This window comes from Pimephales promelas, chromosome 3 (assembly GCF_988280905.1).
Source record: "Pimephales promelas chromosome 3, fPimPro1.hap1.1, whole genome shotgun sequence".
NCBI classification, from domain to species: domain Eukaryota; kingdom Metazoa; phylum Chordata; class Actinopteri; order Cypriniformes; family Leuciscidae; genus Pimephales; species Pimephales promelas.
Window position 1 is genome coordinate 40,056,540 of NC_142771.1, and position 23,911 is coordinate 40,080,450.

General features: G+C 38.5%; 2 protein-coding genes across 5 annotated transcripts in view; both read right to left on the minus strand.

Moving 5' to 3' along the window:
• The window catches only part of vwa3a (von Willebrand factor A domain containing 3A), a 44,681-nt gene extending 31,156 nt beyond the window's left edge, over window positions 1–13,525 (minus strand). For 3 of the 4 annotated variants that reach the window (XR_005618452.2, XM_039651672.2, XM_089128875.1), the window contains exons 1-11: window positions 13,390–13,525; window positions 12,794–12,853; window positions 12,623–12,695; window positions 12,451–12,545; window positions 9,667–9,747; window positions 8,194–8,248; window positions 8,007–8,108; window positions 7,797–7,903; window positions 6,173–6,298; window positions 3,124–3,223; window positions 2,986–3,048 (exon numbers count right to left, since the gene is read on the minus strand). Coding sequence is in view for 3 of the 4 variants with exons in the window: in XM_039651672.2 (XP_039507606.2) it covers window positions 2,986–3,048; window positions 3,124–3,223; window positions 6,173–6,298; window positions 7,797–7,903; window positions 8,007–8,108; window positions 8,194–8,248; window positions 9,667–9,747; window positions 12,451–12,545; window positions 12,623–12,695; window positions 12,794–12,825 (834 nt within the window). In the remaining variant the exon portion in view is untranslated. The remainder of the gene's footprint in view (window positions 1–2,985; window positions 3,049–3,123; window positions 3,224–6,172; window positions 6,299–7,796; window positions 7,904–8,006; window positions 8,109–8,193; window positions 8,249–9,666; window positions 9,748–12,450; window positions 12,546–12,622; window positions 12,696–12,793; window positions 12,854–13,389) is intronic. The other variant, XM_039651673.2, reaches the window with a different exon arrangement.
• Window positions 13,526–16,456: 2,931 nt separating this feature from the next.
• mosmoa (modulator of smoothened a) overlaps window positions 16,457–23,911 on the minus strand; it is a 41,732-nt gene continuing 34,277 nt past the window's right edge. Inside the window, exon 3 of the mRNA XM_039651757.2 lies at window positions 16,457–17,065. Within this exon, the coding sequence (XP_039507691.1) occupies window positions 16,881–17,065 (185 nt within the window). The 3' untranslated portion in view covers window positions 16,457–16,880. The remainder of the gene's footprint in view (window positions 17,066–23,911) is intronic.

Sequence of the window (23,911 nt, forward strand, 5' to 3'; positions counted from 1 at the left end):
GTGATCCTTTATTATGGTCAGAAAAGATGTTCAGAGCACATCTAAACCCGGCCTAGCCCCCGACGTAAGCATGACGTGGTAAAAGAGCGGTTCTAGTCCAGAAAAGTGTTGGTGCCGCTTTGGAACCAGTTTTCCCAGCCGCGAACCGGTTCTTTGGCTGTCGAAACACAAAGAACTGGTTCGCGCGCAGGCACCGGCTCCGAACCGGCTCTCAAAATGCTTTGGTGGAAGAGGGGCTAGTGACTTTTAATCAGCTCCTGTTTTGGGGATTTTTAGTGGCTGTGTGAATCAGTTCTTCTCAAGTTCCCACATGTCCAATCACATTAACCCTCCTCTTATCCTTGGGGTCAATTTGACCCCATTCAATGTTTAACGTCTGTAAAAACATAATTTATTTTTTATTTTTTTGCTTCAAATTGAATGACTTTTCCTAATTTAATGGGGACAACTCTGTAAACATAAAATTAACCTGCTAATATTTTTTTCAAAGTCCTGTACAAATTTTGTAGCATCGGTGTTCCTTGGGGTCAATTTGACCCCAGGCTCTTTTAGTTGTATAATAAAACAGAAGAAATATTAAAATTTCACACACATTTGTTTTGGTTGTTATATTGAGGTCATTATAACATGTTATAATTTGAATTTATAATGTTCATTGTAATTTTACATATTCAATATCATTTTCAAAAAACGTCCCTCTGTTTTAGGGCTCTAACCAAACATAACCATATCTGTAATATTGCGAGAACTACTAGTAGTTCACATGACATGTGACATAATTCTCAAGATAACTAATAATTCTTTCCTGTGTATTGGGGAGGGGAAAACATCATTTTTGTGAGAAATTTGATGTTTCCCATGCCATGGGGGAGGAGAAAACATAATTTTTGTGAGATTGACCCCAAACATAACTCGTGTTACTATCCTTGATAAAATAAATAGTTTTTCTTTCCAAATGTCATAGATTGCATAAATCTATACTTAGAAACATTATAAAACAAATAAAGCCCCAGATGTATTTATACTTTTCCAATTTTAGGTCAAATCAGTAAGATTTTATGTTGATTTGTAAATTTGTCCATAGTCGTGCAATGGGTATTCTGGATGTATAAGGGGTTAGGTGGGGTTAGGTGGGGTGGGGAGAGGGGTGGTGGGTGGATGTCAACTTAAAACGTTACTTAAGTAATCAACAAAGACATACATTAACTGAGACAAACCTTTGTAAAAAAAATAAACATATTGTGGAGGTTTAAATTACTGGGGTCAAATTGACCCCAGAGGGTAAAAAGTGTTATCAGATTTGAGGATAACAGGAGGGTTAAAGGGATAGTTCACCCAAAATGTTTAATTCTGTCATCATTGACTGGACCCTCATGTTGAATCAAACCTGTAAGGCTTTCATTCATCTTTGGAACATAAAGACATTTTTGATATTCTTAAATCATAATTACTCTTAATCCATTGAAAGAATAAGCAATTAGCATGTTCTTATCTTCAATGAGTTCACAGTGATAAGACATTGTAATTGTAAAATCCACATGAATGGAGCCATTTAATCTTCTAAAGAGACATGGCCACTTTTTATGATGAACAGGCTTAATTTGGGCTTTTATTCACATATAAATTGAACATGCATTTACATAGATCACTTTAAATATGGTCAATATTTACATGTGAGAACAAACGTCATTGTGTGTTTAAGCTGAACGAGTCTCTTGTATTAAACTGGTCCATTCATATAGATGTGTTAAACTTTTTCTTTTGAAGCATTAAAGCTTTCGGTAGAAATGACTTTCAATGGAGGGACAGAAATCCGCTTTCACTGGAAAATATCTCCATTTGTGTTTCGAAGATGAATGAAAGTTCATTTTGAAACAAATTTTCATTTTTTTGTGAACTATTCCTTCAAGTATGAACATGACCCACTAACATTTGACAATAACAAGTTTCCAAATACTTTTAGTGGTCATTTTATACATTATATCTATTATAAATCCAATCCTAAAAAACAACAACATAATTTTGTGATTTTTTTTTTTTTTGCTTAAATTGTGTGTTTGACAAAATAATGAAATGTTACCTAATAGTACGAATATAGGCTTAAAGGGTTAGTTCACCCAAAAATGAAAATTCTGTCAGTATTTACTCACCCTCATGTTGTTCCAACCCCGTAAGACCTTCGTTCATCTTCGGAACACAAATTAAGATATTTAAGATATTAAGTTCGCTCCTGCATAGAGTCCATAGACTTCTTGAGGGACTGGCTCTTGCTGTCCCCGAAAAGTCATTAAAGACATCGTTAAAATAGTCCAAGTGACTACAGTGGCTCAATCTTAAGTTTATCAAACGACGAGAACACTTTTGTGCGCAAAAAAACAACAAAAATAACGACTTTATTTCAACTATTCACTTCCTTCTCCATGGGCCTGTAGTCAGTTAACGTAGTGTGATTGCGTAAAGCTACGTCACACGTAGGCTCACTATTGGCCGACGCTGGTCATGTGTGTGTGATGCGTGTGACGTACAATAACAGAAGCTTACGCTATTAAACTAGTAACCTGACTCGCGCAGAGGGAGAAATAAACGAATAGTTGAAATAAAGTCGTTATTTTTGTTGTTTTTTTGCGCACAAAAGTGTTCTCGTCGTTTGATAAACTTAAGATTGAGCCCCTGTAGTCACTTGGACTATTTTAACGATGTCTTTAATGACTTTTCGAGGACAGCAAGAGCCAGTCCCTCAAGAAGCCTATGGACTGTATGCAGGAGCGATCTTAATATCTTAAATATCTTAATTTGTGTTCCGAAGATGAACGAAGGTCTTACGGGGTTGGAACAACATGAGGGTGAGTAAATACTGACAGAATTTTCATTTTTGGTGGAACTAACCCTTTAAGTGTCCAAATACTTTTTGGCGCCACTGTATGTAATTTCAGAGATAATTGTGAATATTTTCACGTTCGTTTTGATTTTTTTTTTACAGATTACCAGTGCAGCAGAAAACAGGTGATATCTCCCTCCAGAAACGTCTGCCATTCGCTTCACAGTCTCCTACGAGAGGACACATCAGTCAGTGAGGTGGAGAATGTGCCTCTGCATATTAAATAAAGAGGAGTCAATCCTCACGATGGCGGCGGGACTGCTACAGTTGTAGGCGACCGCATGAACACAGGCCGTTCGCTTCACAGCTAAACAATCACATATAACCTCCACCGTCTGATCAGGCCTGAAAAAAAAAATGCATTTAATAATCATTATATAACAGTGTGCGAACATTGACCACCCATTTGTTCAGCTGCCTTGATTCAAAAGCATTTGTCCCATTTATTTCCACCATGAACATCCACAATATTAGCCTGGATGCCAGCCCGAACTCCGCCCACAACATTTTTTGGTCGGGAAGTTCGGTCTGGACTCGATCCATTGAGGAGTAATCATGATCAGGGAAGAAATGATCGGGCCAATCAGATTGCCAGGGCGGGCTTTATACGATGATGGACAGATGATCTGCAGAGACGTAATCATCACGTTATCAAAGAGCGCTTGTCAAAGATGACTGCAGCTGGAGAATTGAGATGTATAGTCTTTTGTAAAATTAATCGACAGCGCATTCATTTTAATAGACAAACAGAGAACTGCAATCAAGGCATTTGTCGATCGGAAAGATATTTTTGGCATCCTTCCTACATGATTTGGGAAAGTGTAACTTATCAGCTGGCTCTGACGGTCGTTAAGAAGATGGGACGTAATGGAAAGCCTGTGGTCGTTGTGGTTTCTCCTTTGGTGGCACTCATGGAGGACCAAGTAAAAGAAGCAACACTCGTTATTTAAAGGGTTAGTTCACCCAAAAATGAAAATTAAGTCATTAATTACTCACCCCCATGCTGTACCAACCCCGTAAGACCTTCGTTCATCTTCGGAACACAAATGAAGATATTTTTGATTAAATTTGAGAGCTGTATAACTACCACATTGGCTCCTAAGGGACTGCCTCTTGACGGCCCAGAAAGTCAATGAAGAAAATGTTTAAATATCCCAAGTGACTACCGTGGCTCAACTATATGTTTATCAAGCGACGCGAATACTATTTGTGCGAAAAAACAAACAAAAATAACGAGTTTATTCGACTATTTCTTTTCTTCCTTGTAGGCCAGAATCGAGATTTCCTTAGATTTCCACGACGCATGCGCGAGAATTGCGATCTGAAGTAGTGTAAGGAGATCGCAATTCTCGCGCATGCGTCGTGGAAATTAATGACTTTCATTTTTGGGTGAACTAACCCTTTAACTTCTAAAATAAATAAAGTTACACTACGTTCTGTATTTGAAAACTGCACTATTCAAAGGAATTGGCTTACTGCATTGCTCTGATTGGTTGTAGGTCTACCGACTATCCAATTGAGTGCAGAGGTTTTTTTTTTCCTGGTTCGGTTACGACACGCCTCATAATCAAAGTCTAATAGAGCGGTTTCAGACTCATATTCTCTCTTGAATATGAGTATGGCGAAGTCAGGCTACCACAATATAGAGTTCTAAGCCAATATAACTTAAAGTGCCCCTATATGCTATTATGCCCATTATGCTAAAAAAGGCTCATAATTTTGTTTTGGAGTCTTCTACTATAGGTTTACATGCATCCAAAATAAAAATATAAAAAACACTGTAACTCTCTCATAATACACATTGCAGCGTATTGGTCAGATGGCCCAGTCTGTTGTGATTGGTCTACTCTTCTCTGATTGGTCAGATGACCCATTCTTTTGTGATTGGTCTACTCTGCTCTGATTGGTCAGATGGCCCAGTCTGTCATGATTGGTCTACTCTGCTCTGATTGGTCAGATGACCCAGTCTGTTGTGATTGGTCTACTCTGCTCTGATTGGTCAGATGGCCCAGTCTGTCATGATTGGTCTACTCTGCTCTGATTGGTCAGATGGCCCAGTCTGTTGTGATTGGTCTACTCTGCTCTGATTGGTCAGATGACCCAGTCTGTTGTGATTGGTCTACTCTGCTCTGATTGGTCAGATGACTCAGACTGTTGTGATTGGTCTACTCTGCTCTGATTGGTCAGATGACTCAGACTGTTGTGATTGGTCTACTCTGCTCTGATTGGTCAGATGGCCCAGTCTGTTGTGATTGGTCTACTCTGCTTTGATTGGTCAGATGACCCAGTCTGTTGTGATTGGTCTACTCTGCTTTGATTGGTCAGATGACCCAGTCTGTTGTGATTGGTCTACTCTGCTCTGATTGGTTAGATGGTCCAGTCTTTTGTGATTGGTCTACTCTGCTCTGATTGGTCAGATGGCCCAGTCTGTCATGATTGGTCTACTCTGCTCTGATTGGTCAGATGGCCCAGTCTGTTGTGATTGGTCTACTCTGCTTTGATTGGTCAGATGACCCGGTCTGTTGTGATTGGTCTACTCTGCTCTGATTGGTCAGATGACTCAGACTGTTGTGATTGGTCTACTCTGCTTTGATTGGTCAGATGGCCCAGTCTGTTGTGATTGGTCTACTCTGCTTTGATTGGTCAGATGACCCAGTCTGTTGTGATTGGTCTACTCTGCTTTGATTGGTCAGATGACCCAGTCTGTTGTGATTGGTCTACTCTGCTCTGATTGGTCAGATGGTCCAGTCTTTTGTGATTGGTCTACTCTGCTCTGATTGGTCAGATGGCCCAGTCTGTCATGATTGGTCTACTCTGCTCTGATTGGTCAGATGGCCCAGTCTGTTGTGATTGGTCTACTCTGCTTTGATTGGTCAGATGACCCAGTCTGTTGTGATTGGTCTACTCTGCTCTGATTGGTCAGATGGCCCAGTCTGTTGTGATTGGTCTACTCTGCTTTGATTGGTCAGATGACCCAGTCTGTCGTGATTGGTCTACTCTGCTCTGATTGGTCAGATGGCCCAGTCTGTTGTGATTGGTCTACTCTGCTCTGATTGGCCAGATGGCCCAGTCTGTTGTGATTGGTCTACTCTGCTCTGATTGGTCAGGCTCAGACTGTTATATTTCCTTAGGCCTTGACTGCTATTTTAAAACCTTCTTCTCAGATATGACCAATTATAGACCTCAAACTATTTTAGGACAATTGACCGCAAATTTTTTTAAAAGGTCAAAGGAAATGAAATGACTGCAGGCCTTTAAGAAAGAGTGATTCATCATAGCAAGAAAAACTCTCACCGATCGCCCTGGATGATGAGCAGCGTGTCCAGCTGTGAGTGGGTCAGTGCCCTCTGTATCGCTTGAAGGAGATCACAGCCTCCACTCGCACGAAGCTGCATGACCCACGCATAACACTCCCTGAGCCTGAGACGGGACATTAAGAAAGAGCCTCCTGCTGCAGACTTTCATTCACATTGTTTATGTGTAGCAAAAACAAAAGTGATAATGTAGCTGAATTTGCAAAACACCCAGTGTTAAATTACCACTTCTCATTTGTGTCCACACTTGTGCACTTTTTTTGGAAATAGGCTCATTTTACCACTCCCCCAGAGTTAAACAGTTGAGTTTTACCGTTTTCGAATGTATTCAGACGGTTTTCTGATATTTAGAAGAATATTAGTAAACAGACAATTTCTGGTCTCATTGACTTCCATAGTATCCTACTATGGAAGTCAATGAGACCAGAAACTGTCTGTTTAATGATATTCTTCTAAATATGAGAAAATCGGCTGAATGGATTCAAAAACGGTAAAACTCAACTGTTTAACTCTGGGGGAGTTGGAAAATGAGCCTATTTCCAAAAAAAAAAAGTGGAGTATCCCTTTAATTTTCTAATTAACTTCAACGCTGCTTCAGTGTTGTGTTAATTTGACACTGGGGAATTTGCTGTGTAATGAGTCATGGACGAGCTCCCCACATGAAAGCTGCTCAAAAGGTAGGTATCTTAATTATGCTGCACAATATGTCTTATTTTAGACGTCATATTCTCTACATCCTTTGTGGAAACATAGGGCCAGATTTACTAACATCTTGCGTCAGCGCAAACCCTCTTTTGTCGTTAAAAACGAATGTCGGCAAAGACACAATCAAAGTTGTTCCGTGAACACCCGAGAGCAGGATGAATGCGTCTGCAACTTATTCATTTCTATATCTGTATGAGTCTTTAGCAGCTGATACTCACAGGACTGGGTTTATTAATAAGTTAGATGCATATGGTAAATCAAAATGATTATTGGTTCTTCATCTGTGTTTATTACAACTATGGCTAAACAAATGATGAGTGATGATAAAGATAGTGGATGTGTTGAAGTGTGGATATCTACAATTACACCTCAGACTTAGCAACACACGCTAATGTAAACTCTATATAAATACACTGTAAGGTCAGTCTCCCAGTTGCTGCGTGTGTGAGTGTTTCAAATAAGCCAAATGACGTTCTGTTTCAGTAAGGCTGTTGCCTATGAGTGTCTCATTTCATTATCATCACCACGTTTCAAATCCAAATGTCTTGAAGAATGATTCATTTTGAATGACGAGAGGCCAAAATCAGTTTTAATTTGTGTCAGAACCATGGCCTTTCTCCTCTTCTCTCATTATCTCATCTCTCTTGTCCTTCCATCCCCTCCTCTCTAGTGATTTCTTGGCATCTAATACAAGTACAAACTGTTCTCACATGTCCCCACTCATCCCTCATGACAACCTAAAATAAAACAAGGAGTCACTCTAAACAGAAACTAATTAAAATAATGGCCAGGCAGAGCTGTTTCTACAACCCGAAGCGCGGCTTACAGGATCACTGTCTGTATGAATCATGAAAATAACACTATGCAAATGAGATATCCACACAAACAGTCTCTCTCACCTTAGTGGGCTGATATCTAGTGGTTTGTCCCAAAGGCTGCTGACCTCCGAGCCGTAGGACAGTAGATACAGCTGGTTTTTGAAGCACAGTTGCTCCTCAATGAGAGTCTTTGTTGGTGTAACATGAGCAAATAAGAAGAAAAACCACGAAAATGAGCCGTGTAATTGATTCAATTAGCTAAATAAAGTATGAAGCACGTTGGGATCCTACTAAGAGCTCCCGCTGTAGATCTGCTAGTCTCTCCGTAGAGGCGTTGAAATCAGAAGTGTCGACAAGCACTCCGACTCGGGATCCGTTCACCACCCCGAACACCTGACAGATCAAACCAAACCAACACTGGGTAACAAAGCTCATCTGCATGAACCAGATTCATGCAGTGCATAGATCTCCAGGTTACCTTTCGGTTTTCTTGACTGAGCCACTTAATTCGGTCGTGGAACATCTCAATGGCACTACAATGAAACAGATCAAAACATCTGAATTTAACACTAGCGAAGCCATCAACCATCAGATTCATATTAGGTAGAGGCTATTTGCAAACAGCAGAATTTTCTTTGCACTAGGTGTAGATATACAGTTTGACCCCCTTTCGCCTTCAGAACTGCCTTAATTCTACGTGGCATTGATTCAACAAGGTGCTGAAAGCATTCTTTAGAAATGTTGGCCCATATTGATAGGATAGCATCTTGCAGTTGATGGAGATTTGTGGGATGCACATCCAGGGCACGAAGCTCCCGTTCCACCACATCCCAAAGATGCTCTATTGGGTTGAGATCTGGTGACTGTGGGGCCATTTTAGTACAGTCAACTCATTGTCATGTTCAAGAAACCAATTTGAAATGATTCGAGCTTTGTGACATGGTGCATTATCCTGCTGGAAGTAGACATCAGAGGATGGGGACATGGTGGCCATAAAGGGATGGACATGGTCAGAAACAATGCTCAGGTAGGCCGTGGCATTTAAACGATGCCCAATTGGCACTAAGGGGCCTAAAGTATGCCAAGAAAACATCCCCCACACCATTACACCACCAGCAGCCTGCACAGTGGGAACAAGGCATGATGGATCATGTTCTCATTCTGTTTATGCCAAATTCTGACTCTACCATCTGAAATCGAGACTCATCAGACCAGGCAACATTTTTCCAGTCTTCAACTGTCCAATTTTGGTGAGCTTTTGCAAATTGTAGCCTCTTTGTCCTATTTGTAGAGGAGATGAGTGGTACCCGGTGGGGTCTTCTGCTTTTATAGCCCATCCGCCTCAAGGTTGTGTGTGTTGTGGCTTCACAAGTGCTTTGCTGCATACCTCGGTTGTAACGAGTGGTTATTTCAGTCAAAGTTGCTCTTCTATCAGCTTGAATCAGTCGGCCCATTCTCCTCTGACCTCTAGCATCAACAAGGCATTTTCTCCCACAAGACTGCCGCATACTGGATGTTTTTCCCTTTTCACACCGTTCTTTGTAAACCCTAGAAATGGTTGTGTGTGAAAATCCCAGTAACTGAGAAGATTGTGAAACACTCAGACACCAACAACCATGCCACGCTCAAAATTGCTTAAATCACCTTTCTTTCCCATTCTGACATTCAGTTTGGAGTTCAGGAGATTGTCTTGACCAGGACCACACCCCTAAATACATTGAAGCAACTGCCATGTGATTGGTTGATTAGATAATTGCATTATGAGACATTGAACAGGTGTTCCTAATAATCCTTTAGGCGAGTGTAGTACATATGATCTTAAATGAATGCTGCCTCACTGGGACATTTTGACCCTGTACCTAAAGCTGTGAGTTACAAACATGTACTGTATTCAGAGAATGATAAAGAATCCTCATGGCGACTGTAAACAAGTAGTGGAGAATATTCTCACATGTAAAGCTGTTCCTGAAAGTCAGCCAGTGACACACTGCCGACGTGCATCTGTTTGTTCAACCCATCTTCTCTTTCAGATCTGAGAGAGAGAGAGAGAGAGAATAATTTAAGGTTTAAAAAAAATCTCAGTCACAATTCACCTAAAAAAAATTAGTTTGAAATAAAGAAAAATGTCGTCATCTCTGTTCGAAATCTGCAATTGCAGTCATTCGCGGAATTATCAACTTTACGTGAGTTGTGCCTCGGCATGGCACACCGTGGATGAACACAATGTTTTGAGAAGAGTGTGCCGGTGTGGATACTGGCATTCACAATCACAAATTATACTTTTTGGAAGTGTGACCAAAAAAAGAATTTTGACCCTAAAATGTCTGAACAAGTAACATCCATGTTTGTTCTGACCAACTAAGGGGAAAAAGCACTGCAGTAAATCGTGCTGATTCATTTTAACGAATAATTCTCTTCGCTTATCATATCACGTAAAACCGTGCAAATTATATTTTGTTCTCAAATTGTTAATGTTAACAACGTCAGCATTTGTGCTTTAGATACTTATCCTTGTTTTTGCATGCCCGGTTGCAGTCTCTTTTTCCAAACTCTCAGTCCAAAGTTTTTTGCATTAATAAATCGATGTTTAATTATATCAAGTGCTGTGAGAAAAGGCTATAAATCTCCACCTCCAACATCCTCACACTCAATCTAGCCGAGACTCGTTTATGTGTACAGATGTGAGGTAATGACGCAAAGACATGCTCGAATCTCCCGCAGAAATACACCAGTACCACTGGAATTAAAAACACTATTACAAGCTTACCGCTTTGAATCGAGTTAAAGCAAGCAGAGAGTTTTGAACACTGGCTGGTTATGTATTTTCTCAAAAAAAAAAAAATATTTGGGATAATTTTTAAACCAAAAAAGTTACGGACTGCAGCTTTAAGTACCAAAGTACATATTTACTGTATATGTAATTTCACAATTGTCACAATCAGGACGAGGAAGAAGACCGAATAAAGCAGATCGAATAGCAGCATAAGCTGTATTAAAACAAAACAAAAGAGTAAGCAGTCAACAGAAACAGTGTGCTAGAATGCAGTTAACAACACCAGACAATGAGCAAACTGAACTGAGTGCAAGAGGGAGCAGGTGTGTGAAATCAATAGCCATGACAGCCAATGAAAATATACTTGGTAACCAAGAAACACGGGTAATAACGAGAAATGAAACAACTGAACGTGGCTGAAGTTTACTGACAATAATATATGTTAATAATAATTGATTCTATATAACACATTTGTAATGATAAAGTTGCAATTTAATGCAGTCTAATTATTAGTTATGTAAAAACCAGACTTCTTTCTCGCTGATAAAGCTCATTTACACTGACTCTGAATCATTTTACTATAGTGCACTATGAGCCACTCACCACATAGAAAACAGCAAATGTGAGAACAAGTGACTGACTTCAGCTGCATCTAATTATAATGTAGGGGGCGGAGCTTCAGATTCAAGAGAGCATTTGATTGGACAGAAAATCTGATGAGAAGCTGAAGTGCAGTGATGTCATCAAAACCATTGATCAATATTGGCGGAAGTGAGAGACTGTTAGTTTTGAACTGTCATTATTTTGTAGATAACAGAAAGGCTAACCTATTCATCCTAAAAGCCATTACGACTTCAATGTTGAATTCATGGGGACTTTAACATCAAATACCAGTACAGTTAAAATCAAGTATGTGCTTTTAGTATGTTAGCCAACACATCAAAATAAGTGTACATTAAAGCACGACAAAAGATTATTAAAACATGATGATTTAAATTGTAGCTACTTTTACTCTTCTATTTGACTATTGCAGTGCACTTTTTAAGTGTACTTAAGTGTGTACTTAAATCATAAAAAGTGAACTCTCTTTAAGTACACTTAATTGCATGAATATTATGTTATATGCAAGTAAAAATGCTCTAAAAGTGCATATTCAATTCAACTAAGCGCACTTCTTTTCACAAGGTTATGCTTTTCTCATTGTAAAAATAAGGCTACACATTAATTCCAGAAACTCTTTTGTATTTTCTAGGGCTGTCAAACGATTAATCGCGATTAATCACATCCAAAATAAAAGTTTGTGTTCACATAATATATGTGGGTGCACTGTGTATAATTATTTTATATATATAAATACACACACACATGCTTGTATATATTTAAGAAATATTTTCATGTATACACTGTATATAGATTTATATATAATTTATATTATATATAAATATAAATATTTTACATAAATATATAAATAATTTTTTTTTTCTTAAATACACAATCATATGTGTGTGTATTTATATATATATATATATATATATATATATATATATGCAAAATAATAATACACAGTGCACCCACATAATATTATGTAAACACAAACTTTTATTTTGGATGCGATTAATCGCGATTAATCGGTTGACAGCCCTAGAATAAGCATAACTCATGTGTCCTTGTTTTGAGAACAGCAGGTAATTACAATTCTACCACCTGGTTTCTAAAACCCGAACTAACATGTTCGAAACGATTGCTGAACTGATATTGTGTGGGGAATTTTTTTGATGGCATAACCGGTGCCAAAAAAATTAATCTGTGATCTGTTCACACACTCACAGTCAAACCGAACTTTATTCAGACACCTTCAACATGGTGTCTGAATAATGTTTGAATAATGAACCAAAGTTTGAAGGTACCTTAGCTCAGTTAGGGGCGTGTAGACGGGGTGTGTAAGAGTAGTAGTAAACTCACACAGGACGAGTGTTGCAGAGAGAGAAAGGGCGAGAGACAGTCAGTCCACAGTTCTCCAGCCATCGCTCTGAGCTCTCGTACACTTCACTGCGATCCTGCAACAACATCTTCATCACTTCATACACCAGTGATGCTAGTGATTAGGGTAATAACTGAATGAAGTCACCAGTACATCTGAAGTTTGGTTTAGTCTGAAGATGGTGGACTGATCACTCGTCTCCATGTGAGACTCACTGCCCTCTGTCCTAAAGACCATTTCAACAAGACAGGGGAAAATGACTCGTTATAATCTGCATATCAAGCACAGATGAACATAGAAACTGGATCTGTTGTATGCGTTCACCAATCGAGGGGTCCTGTCGTCTTCTGCTCCATACGGAGATAGTCTAGTCATTGAAGAATTCTGAGGAAAAAAAAGAAAAAAAAAGAATAACTAATGTTTTCTCCAGCATCAAATCATCATATTAAAGTGATTTCTGAAGGATCATGTGACACTGAAGACTGGAGTAATGATGCTGAAAAATTCAGCTTTTGATCACAGCAATAGGCTAATTTGCATTATAAATAGAAAACAGTTATTTTGAATTTGAATAATTCACAATTTTACAGTATGTTTAAAAAATAAATACATAAAAAATCTACCAGACCCCAACAGTGTGAACAATATTGTGTTTGTTCTTATATTATGTTTTTTAAAGTGCCTTGAGCACTGGCTCTAAGCATTATTATTATTATTAGTATTAGAACAGTTTTATCACGACGCTAATATCTCCATCTCGTGCATTTTAATAGGCCTACGATGTTAATTAAAGTAAAGATAGATCCTGAAAGGAGATTCTACATAACTGTCTCATGATTTTACCGTAGCAACAACGACCCAAGCATGCAGTAATGGTTTTCAGCCGGAAAAATCATGGCGAGCTTATTAATAATGTTTACCTTCACGTCATGAGTTTGTCCTGAAGCTCGTGCGCGTACACTATTATTATGATCCTCGCGCAGAAATCAGAAGACGTCCTTGTGCGGTTGAAACTCTTCAGTGACTGACAGCTGCTGTGTTAGGCGTCTCCATAGCAACAAACTTAGCAATTCAGCACGAGCTCATGTTGATGATCAGTGCTACAATTTGCTAATTAATATAGGATATGGACATACACGGATGGCACTTTTCACTGATGTTCAGTTTGCGAACGAGTCGTTCTTTTGAGTAAACTGTCTAAACCAGTTCACAAAAATTGACAGTATGCTTCTGTAAAATATCCGCATTTCACGCCATTATTAGGTGCTTTAATAATATAACTGCGCATGTGACATCATTGTGTGTTTATGTTAATCGTTTTTTTTTTTTTTTGTACCGGTTAATTGAAACGAAATATCTGAAATAACCACTCTAAAAAGAGTTGTGTAAAAAAAAAAAAAAAAAAAAAAAAAAAAAACACACGGCATGTGTTGATGGTATTTTGACACGTTGTGTATATTTTTTTTAACACACAATGTGTGTTAAAATGTAATTGGATAGAATAGAACCCGGGTGGAGGGAAGTTTGTGTTTATGAAAATAATTGGGTGGTATATTTTATATGGTATCCCATTACAAGCTCTAAAATAAATAAAACAATACATTACAATAAATGTTCATTTGAGGCCCTATCTGTATGCAAGTTTGCTTATTTTTTGATGTTAAACACAGGGATGTAAATGAAACAAATCATGATTAATATCATTCAGTTTTAATTTAACGACATTGAGAATTTAGTTTTAATTATATTTTATTAATAAATATTTATTAAAGTTTTTATTAATACTTTATATTAATTTATATATATATTAAAGTATTTGTAATTTTAAGCTTTTGTTATTTTTTATTCGTTTTTTTTTTTTTTTTTGCTTTCGTGTCTGGTTTTCTTTTTTCCTCTCATTGATTGCAACGATGCAGTGGGTGGTTGATAAGGTGTTGCTATGAGGTTGCTAGGGTGTTCATATTTAGTTATTAACATCAATTTAAACTAAAACCCCTGGGATCTAACATAATATAGTATATGAGTGATGACTTATGAGTTAAATTAGACCAGGACCGGTCAGCAAACCTGAAACAGAGCACCCTTTAACATTGCATTCTCACATTTGAATTTAACAAACCTATTTCAATTTCCCAAACTCGCAAAAGTAAAAATAAACAAATAAATAAAGACATTATATGATGGCAATTCCTAAGAAAATAACCTTTTTAATAGGTTTGACTTAATGTCAATGCTCAAAAACTGTAGTGGGCTGATGCTTTAAATATTGCAAATGTAATGGCTTGTTGCTAGGCAACCATACATCCAATGCTTGCAAAAATTACTCTAAACGCAATTAGCCACAGACTCTTCATGCATGAAAAGTTAGAACAGAAAGTAGAGCAATAGTTACAACTGGATTCCCAATAAAGCAATGATGAACTGAACTCGAGCAGTTGACCTTCTTTTATGCCTTTTTATTGTATACAGTGAGATACTGAAACAAAGAGTAGCAGAGAAAACAGTTGTGTTGCCAGTAACATGAATGTGTTAACAGTAACTGTGCACAAGGACTGCTAACATCCTTTGATAGATAACACTGTTACTCATACATTTGTTTCCTTCCCTTTTGAAATCATAAATAGCTTTTCATTATCCTATATGTCATTGATGGTCATTACCCCATACTTTTTTTCTTTTTCCATTTTATAATGGGTTTCCAAAAATATCCAGAGCAGAAGCAGTCTTTAGCGCGGAGGTGATGGCGTCCACCGTCGTTCTTGCAGTTCACATTAATTTAGGTCCCAGTGCGATACGTCTTTTGCCAAAAGCAATTGTACACATCTTGCCTGAATGCAGGTGGGAGTTTATCTTAAAAACATTTTTATCAATTCATCGATCCAAGAGTTTAAGTTCTTACCCCATATATTTACGAGAACCGTCAAAAATTGGAATAAATATATCTCATCTGTTTACCATCCCTAAAATGAATGTGAATGTTTCCAAGGAAAGTGCAGTCTTTCGAAGCATTAATGAAATTAATTTAGTAAAGAATGTAAAGGCGACTGTGAGCATATGACCTTTCAATAATTGGATTGAACAGAAAAGCACATTCAAATAAAACCGAAACACACACACACACACAGAGGGGAATTCATAAAAAAACAAACATTAACAACATGTGGGCAAAATGTAACCTTCATATCACACATCCATCATAAATAAAACACAGTTCTGTTTTCGTTCCACTGTAAAGACACTCGTACACGGTACATTTGCTTTCTGAAAATGGGGATCACTTCAAAAAAAGAACAAAAAACAGGGTTGATGTAACAAGCACACATTCTTAAGCTCCTTTTATTCAGTGTCAGATAAATAAATCACAGCATTTTAATGAAACGTCCGTGATCAAGGCAGAACATAACTTACAGGGCACACATTTCGTCATGGTGAGGAAAAAAAAAATAAAACAAAAATATCGCAAAATAATGAGGTAAGGAGTTCGTTTGTGTAGTGCTTTACCTACTGAAATGGCTATACTGCACAGTGCTCCTCTGAAACTGAACTCATGCCCTTCGCATTCATTCAACACAAACAGGTTTATGGCACATTAGCAAATCAAACCAAAACAAGTAAAGGGCTCTGCAAATCCAGAGATCAAAACAAAGAAGAGATGAACAGGTATAAAGTCAAAGCACAAACACAATCCGCCTCTCGCCCCGTAGTCGAGCGAGGACTTTCTTTTGGTATGATGTCAGATTCAGAGAAATATCGGAGCTTGGTTTAACAGCGAGGCACAGCCTTGCAGGGTCCTGACCGGCAGTCCTGGAGCGCTTGCCTCGTATACTGCCAGAGCAAAAAAGTTCTTAATACTGTTCCCTTTACCGTTTTCCCTCTTTTGTAACAGTGCAGCGTCCTGGAGAGCTCTTGGGCCGCTAGAGAGAATGTGGGGAGTCCCCTCCCGTTGGACTGAGCGTCCGGCCCAATGTGTCTGTGCCCGCATTCTCCACCAATATTTGTATTTTTTTTCCCCACACAAAGGCAGAGGCCATACATGTGCGTGAAGCGCTACAAAACTTAAACGAACCAAAGATAACGGAACTATATTCCAAAGTAAAGTAGTACTGGAAGCAGCCGCTGTGGATGCACTCAGTCCTTTCCAGGCGGGCCGGTGTACTTCAACGCCCCCAATCCTTTGGGTAGGTGCAACATAAAGACAGCACAGGTTTAACTAAGCACAGGTTGGGCGAAGGGGAGCATGTGGTCGGGCGCACTCGTTTGTAGTGCGCGCGGTAATCGTCTTATTAGTTTTGCAGTTTAATGAGTTATTATATCATATAACACCTTGCCTTGTCATCGCCCCTTCTCGATGAGTGCCGATTCTTTCCGTTTCACATTGAATACCCCAGCTGTCCCAGCTGGGACCGTCCCCTCAGCCAGGAAGACAGACTTTTCCCGCAAACAGGAGCCCCACTATTGTGAAGAAGATTGAGAGCACGAACAGTACATAAGAGGAGCCCACCACTGTGTTGTTGGGTAATTTGTACGGTTGTCCTCCTACTTCATTAATGTAGAATCCTATTGGGAATATGAGGGCGGCCATACAAAACAAGATCACTGTAAAAGATACAAAAAGCAAGTGTTATTATCAGGACAAAAAGATGAATTTACAAATATAATAAGGACATATTAAGGTGGGGTGGTTAAAAAAAAAGCAGCAATCACAAGGGAAAAGACAACAATGGCTAAAATAGACAAATTTTTCCCATAGAACAATTCTCTAATTTTCCCATAGGAAAAATCAATATTTCCCCTAAAAACCACAGGGCATAATTCATCAAAGCAGTATGCCTAATTCACAACTATTTTATTCCCGGTAAAAATTAGGGAAGATGGTGAATGTCACAACGATTTCAGTGTTTTGTATTAAGCCTTCAAGTTTCCTAAAGACTCAATTCTTTCATGTTCCTTCTGTGTTTCAGGAATTGCAAGTGTAAGAACATTAAGAAATGTTAATTGTTTCTGATTTCATCTTCCTGCATTAACCACACACGCATCTGTCAATGCAAGATGTGGTAAACACTTAAGCTTTTGTTAGAAATACTTATAATTATAAAGCATTCATATGGTTCAAACAACTTAGAGTGAACTGCTTCAGAAAGGTACATGAACTGTGTCTTCTGCTATTTTCCATGTGTTTGTCCTTAGACATGGGTTATTTACTTCTGTAAAGCGACATGACTAATCAATATTCAAATTCATTGTCGATTATTTTCACTATTGACAATAATCAATTTTATGGATTAGTTGTAGCCCTAGTTAACTTTAATAGTAGATTAACAAAAATCCATTTGATATTTTTTTTTTTGAGGTTTGATTTGAAGATTACCAAAATCCACATTTTAAGACTGGCCAAAATATGTAGGAGGACAAAGCAAAAAACATTTTCACTAAAATCCACTGAGAGAAAAAACTAGTTAGGCGTAACACCATGCACTAATTAGGTGGTATACTATGAGTTTCCAACAAGAAGCAATTTGTCTCTCCACACTGAATGAAAGTGCTGTGAAATGTGATATTGTGACATGAAAATTTGTATGGTTGGTGGTTGATCCCCTCCCCAAAAGTGGCCCCATGAATGATAAACTGGGGCTGGGTGATAAACCAGTTAAATTGATCACAATGATAAGCTCTGGACCTGATATGAATTACCCCAACAGTCTGTCACACAGCAGAAATAAACACAGCAGCTAGTCGGTGTAGGGGAGCTGGCGAGGGAAACGACAGCAAAACTGATCCCTGGCTCCAAATAGGAGGAAATTGTTCAAAAAAAGGTAACAACGTCAATTATAAGGAACTGGTTCAGGTGAAATGGTGAAATGGACAAACAACATTTTCCATCCCTGCGACAACACTGAGAGCATGAAAATGCGGTCCCTTTTTAATCTGTGTGGCACAATAAGTTCACATTTTGCACTTTTTACTCAAACTTCAACCTCTAGATGTAAAACCAATGCATAGTAGGGATGGGCATTCGATTAAACTTTCGTTCGTTGGGAGAATTAACGATCGACTATTGATTAATCATTCATATTTCTATATTAAAATTCATTACACATTAAAAATGCAATGTAAATACAAAAACATAGGATGTTTTTCCACGATGAGACCTTTATTAGAAGAAGATCAACTTGTGGCAGTTAAACTTGACGTTCGGCTAGGCTAAACTTGAAGATATATGTGCTACGGTGTTGTAAAGCAGCAGAACCTGCAGATGCGAGCCGGCCCTCATTTGTTCCAAAATAATAAATAACTTAACCAAAAACATAATAATACTTCGATCTGACAAGGTTTTGTCCAAATGTAACTCAAAACTATCCAAGGCACGAGTCGAGAAAGACGGTGAGAGAAATTAGCCAACATAATTACTTGGGTTACTTAACGAAGCCTCATAAAAAAAACTACAACTAGTGACTCACATACAACTTCTGCACCAATCAACTGATTTCTGCCACACAGTGAAATTCATTGCACTGCTTCAAGACTCACACTACGCAACACAACCAGGATTAGTTTAATCGTTAACAAATTAACGTGATCTACGAAATTCTTAATGATCAATTAGCAATTGTCGATTAATCATGCCCATCCCCATTGCATAGTTTATAACTTTATTTGATCTAACAGTGACCTTTTTTTGACCCCTTATCTCTAACCTATTTAAATAAGTTGAAAGGGAACCTAACTGCTATTATTTTAAGGCATGTAAAAAGTTAACACTGTTATTCAATTTTTTTGTAAATTTCCTATATTCTAAAATGTAATCAATGAACCCGCTTGGTTCAATATGGAAAACTATCAATAAGAGATTTTTTTTAATTATTTTGCATATCGCCCACCCAATGATAAACCCTGGCTAAACTCTCAACCGTACGGATGCTCGGCCCCTAATTTAAAAAACAAACAAAAAAAAAAAAACGAAGCCCTGTAATGTCTATTCCCAACCATCAACCCTTCAAAAACCCTCTGGCCTGTCACGTTTAAAACAGACCTCCCCCTGACCGGAGTGATCACACTCAGCATGGGTTCATGTTGGCCTGGCAGAAAGGCTTTTAGCGAGATAAAAACAGACACTGCTAATAGATGCCTGAGTGCAGTCTCGGCTCAATCTTGGTGCTCATATAAGCAAGATAATGGCATCTTTCCGCAGAATGCAGCGCTGCAATTAAACACGCCGGCCCTGAGAGAAGAAGTGCACTGATCTGACTGAGGCTGTGCGTGTCAGCATTAAGCTTCTGCCTTTGAACACTTACCGCATAAATCACTTTAGTCGGTCTCAGCTCTTAGACGCACACAAAGGAGTGGGTTAAGGAGATGAATGGTAACTAGGCTGTGGACAAAAGGTCATGCCCTCAGCAAAGATTAAAAAAGACACTTCCTGCTGTGGTAAATGCCAAACTACTTTTCTGTTTAAAATAAAAATAACATGTTCCTTGAAAAGAGTTGAGGTGCTTTTTAGAGCACAATGAAGAAAAAACTAATTGAATGAATGGAGTGGAAATAGAAACATCTCTGCCCTGACACATTTATGCTGCCCTCAGACCTGTCTGAGAGTCTATTTCTGTTGGATGGATTGACGGATACAGAAATGCATTTGGTAAATCTACAATCTTAATGATTCATCATTCGTATTCTAAGAGTACATTTACATGACAACGATACGCTTAAAACTGAGAAGCTTTCCTTTGAGTTTATAGACCCTTTTACAGTTGGTAAACATGGTGATGTTTTTTTGTGGGCGGAGCTTAGGTGGAGGCAGAAAGATCCCTCTGGCCGCTTCACTAACGCTAATTAGCAAGGATTGTTAGCTTGTTTTTTTAACAATGACTGGAGAAAATAAGATATTATCTTAATGTGTAAGGTCACTCAGTGTCCAGGACCGCGATTGTTATTTCCAAAAGTTATTTTTAATGGACAGAACCAGATTGGCCGACCCGTAGCCGCCTACACGCTCACTCAATGCATGGACGATCTGACAGGATTAACGTACGTTACCTCGGTTGACTTCTACACCTACCTTATAGAAAACCGATCGTAAAGAGAAACTGAGGCATATAAATCTTTAGATGCCTATATGGTCCTGTACAAGACTTGTGTGTACGATCCGCAGTTCTGCCGAGCCAGCGCAGAGACCACGACAATGTAAAGAGTGTCATTACGGTGCGATTTTAATCATGTGAATATTTTCTAGAAATAAAAAATCCAGATACAGGATATTCATTTTTCATACTTGCACCAAACAACACAATAAGATGACATAAAAGTAATTTAAGCTCCTTATTATGTAGCCGAATCTGTGCTGGTTTGCATTGGCCGCCTCCAGTTTTCACTTTGTTTTGAACTCCAGCTAGCACCGTGACATAACTGTGACGTCGGCGCAAAAGGGGTCTATATTGTCAAAATTATCCCCATTCACACGGATTGGGGAAAACGGCTAAAAATGCTAGATGGTATATGGTGATGAAACACTATAGACTTAACACAATATACGCGTACATGACGTCAGATATTCACGTTTTTGTTGTTTACACAGGCCGTTTTTAAAACTTACAATTTGAACCACGTTTTCCAAAGTTAGCGTTTTCAGGCGCTCAAAGCGCCGTTGTTGTGTAAACGAACGGCTAAAACGCATAAAGTTTTACGTTTTTAGTTGAAAACGGTGTCGTGTTAACAACCCCTAAGTGTTAGTTTTGAGCTATACTGTGTACAATTAACTCACACGTGAACAAAAAATTAACTTTTTTAGATGCGATACGCACAATTAGAAATTTTACCCGATAGCTAAACATTTTCTTTTTACATTACAGCCAATAACTGATTGAAATAATATACTATTCATATATAATTTTTCAAGTAATATATCATAATACACTCATACACAAAATACTTGGTGCCCCTAAGTATTAGTTTTGAGCTAACATACATGAACAAAAAAGAAAAGACTTTGTCACTACCAATAGCTGAACATTATTTTGGTTCATTAGTTAAAATTAATCTATTAACTTATTTATTAATCATTGTTAATGTTAGTTAATAATAATAGAAAAACAGCTGTTCATTGATCAACATGACATCATGACTTTTGCGTAAACATACACGCCACTTTCGAGTCAGGTGGCGTGTTATCTCTACGCATTTTGAGCTATCCGCGTGTATCCGCGTGTATGCGTGTATGTCAACGCCATTAACATCCGCGTCATTCCGCGCGTCTGTACACGCAGTCAAATCTCCAGTCATAAATGCCATTAACCCCAGTGACGGTTAGGTTTAGGGACGGGGTTGAGGTAAGTCATATGTAAGCAATAAGGTACTCGAGGCAAGTGCTGTATCGTGAATAAGTAACGGCTGAAGGGCGTTGTTAGGCACGACGCGAAGCGGAGTGCCTGCAACCCCTTCAGCCGTTACTTATTCACGATACAGCACTTGCCTCGAGTACCTTATTGCTTTTATAAAACGGTTGCCACACAATATTACAATAAAAAACAATGTATTAGTGCAACTTTTTAATGTAGTTTAATCAATAAAAACATTCCTTCCGCTAGAAAAATATAGTCCCTGGCTGTGAACAACAACGTTCCAATGTGTAATATGCAGGAAAGCTCAAATAAAAACAACAAAACCATTCTCAAACTTTGTCTCATTCTTTTTATTTTTTTACAACACAAAATTTGTGAAATTTCCTCACACAAATAGGCATAGCTTATCTCTCAGCAAACTAACAAATAAAATAATAATAAAAAACACAAGGGCACATATTTTGATAGATAACAGTTAGGTCTTTAATCTAGTTATTAATTTAGTTGCTTAAATGCTGCCTAACAAGAGATACTTTATTTATTGTTGTTTTTTTAAATTTATTTGAACATCTCCGTTTATTGTGCACGCATTAAATATTTGACTAATTTCAATCGACTCCGCTGTGGTGCCTCCTCTTTAGTTGGGGCTCAGCGCTGTCAGCGGTGTTTTCTGTTGAATGTCACTCCAGTGCTTTCTTTGTTTTAAGTTTGGCCTCCACTTTACTTTTACACTTATGTCCACTCACAGACATAATTTAAAAAGGCTAAAATGTTTAAAGTAAATTTCGATTTATATAGGTGGCATGACGATGGATAAGTGGTTTGAGGAACAATTTGGAGAGACTTCTACAAATACGAACTGTCATGCTGAAGTGCTGAAATGTAATACATTCGAGAAGACTCGTAACGAAAAAAATACCGTGCAGCAAACCCAAAGGGCAGTGAAATGCTTCGGTGACTGGTATAGTGACAGGTTGGGATTAAGCGCATCGGACAGTTTATGGTGCTGAAATCTTTAGTAGAAATCGGTGTGTGTTTCATCACGACCCTCTCTTCTTATTGTCTTTACGACTCCACCGAAAACATTATTGGATGAGGTGAATTCGCTATGTCTCTTCAGACACCAGGACAAACTCAAAGGTGGATCATTCAGGAATCTGTTCAGACCCGCGCGTAACGCTACATAGCTAGCTAATGATCCCATATTTTTCTCCTGTGGAGCTTCTGACGCCGGTTTCACACCGCACGCGTTAGCAGAGCGTCAGCAGCGCGTATTTTTTTCGGCGCCCATGTTTATTAGATTAGATTAGAGCATTCACACCGCACGCAGAGGCGGCGCGGCATCGCGTAGCAGGAGCAGAGCAGGAGCAGCAGTGCCGCGATCGTTTCGGCGTTCTTTCTATTTTTGCCGTGCGGCTTATGCTGAATTAAAGTAACATTGCATTGATCATGGCCAAATTAACGCTTTGCTAACGCGTGCGGTGTGAAACCGGCGTGACAGTTCCGTAGAAGTCACGGATGGTGCGTTGAGTTCCGTCTTGGTGATTTGTTTAAAATATGCTGCAACCGTTTTCACTACACCAGTCACCGAAGCATTTCACTGCACATTGGTATATGTGTGGTTGCTAAGGGTGTTGCTAAGGGCGCAGTGATAACTAGAACCGTTGGGTGAAGCGGTCATTGCCGTGTTTTATCGTGAATAAAGCACAGCTCTTGACCAATCAGAATCAAGGATTGGAACTAACCGTTTTATAAATTTATATAACGTTAAGTCAACGGCGTTCATAAACACGCTGAAAGGCGACTGTGCGTCTTGATAGCACGCCAAAAATGGAAATACGAATTGGCGTGTCATACACACGCTACTTCATGAGATCAGTCTGCATTGTTCATGTTAGTTCACCGTGCATTAACTACTGTTAACAAATACAACCTTTGATTTAAATAACGTAGCCTATTAGTAAATGTTAAAATTAATATTAACTAAGATAAATAAATGCTGAAGTATTGTTCATTCTTAGTTATCGTTAGCTACGGTAGTTAACTAATGAACTTTATTGTGACGTGTTACCATTTTTTTTTACATTACAGCCAATAACTGATTGAA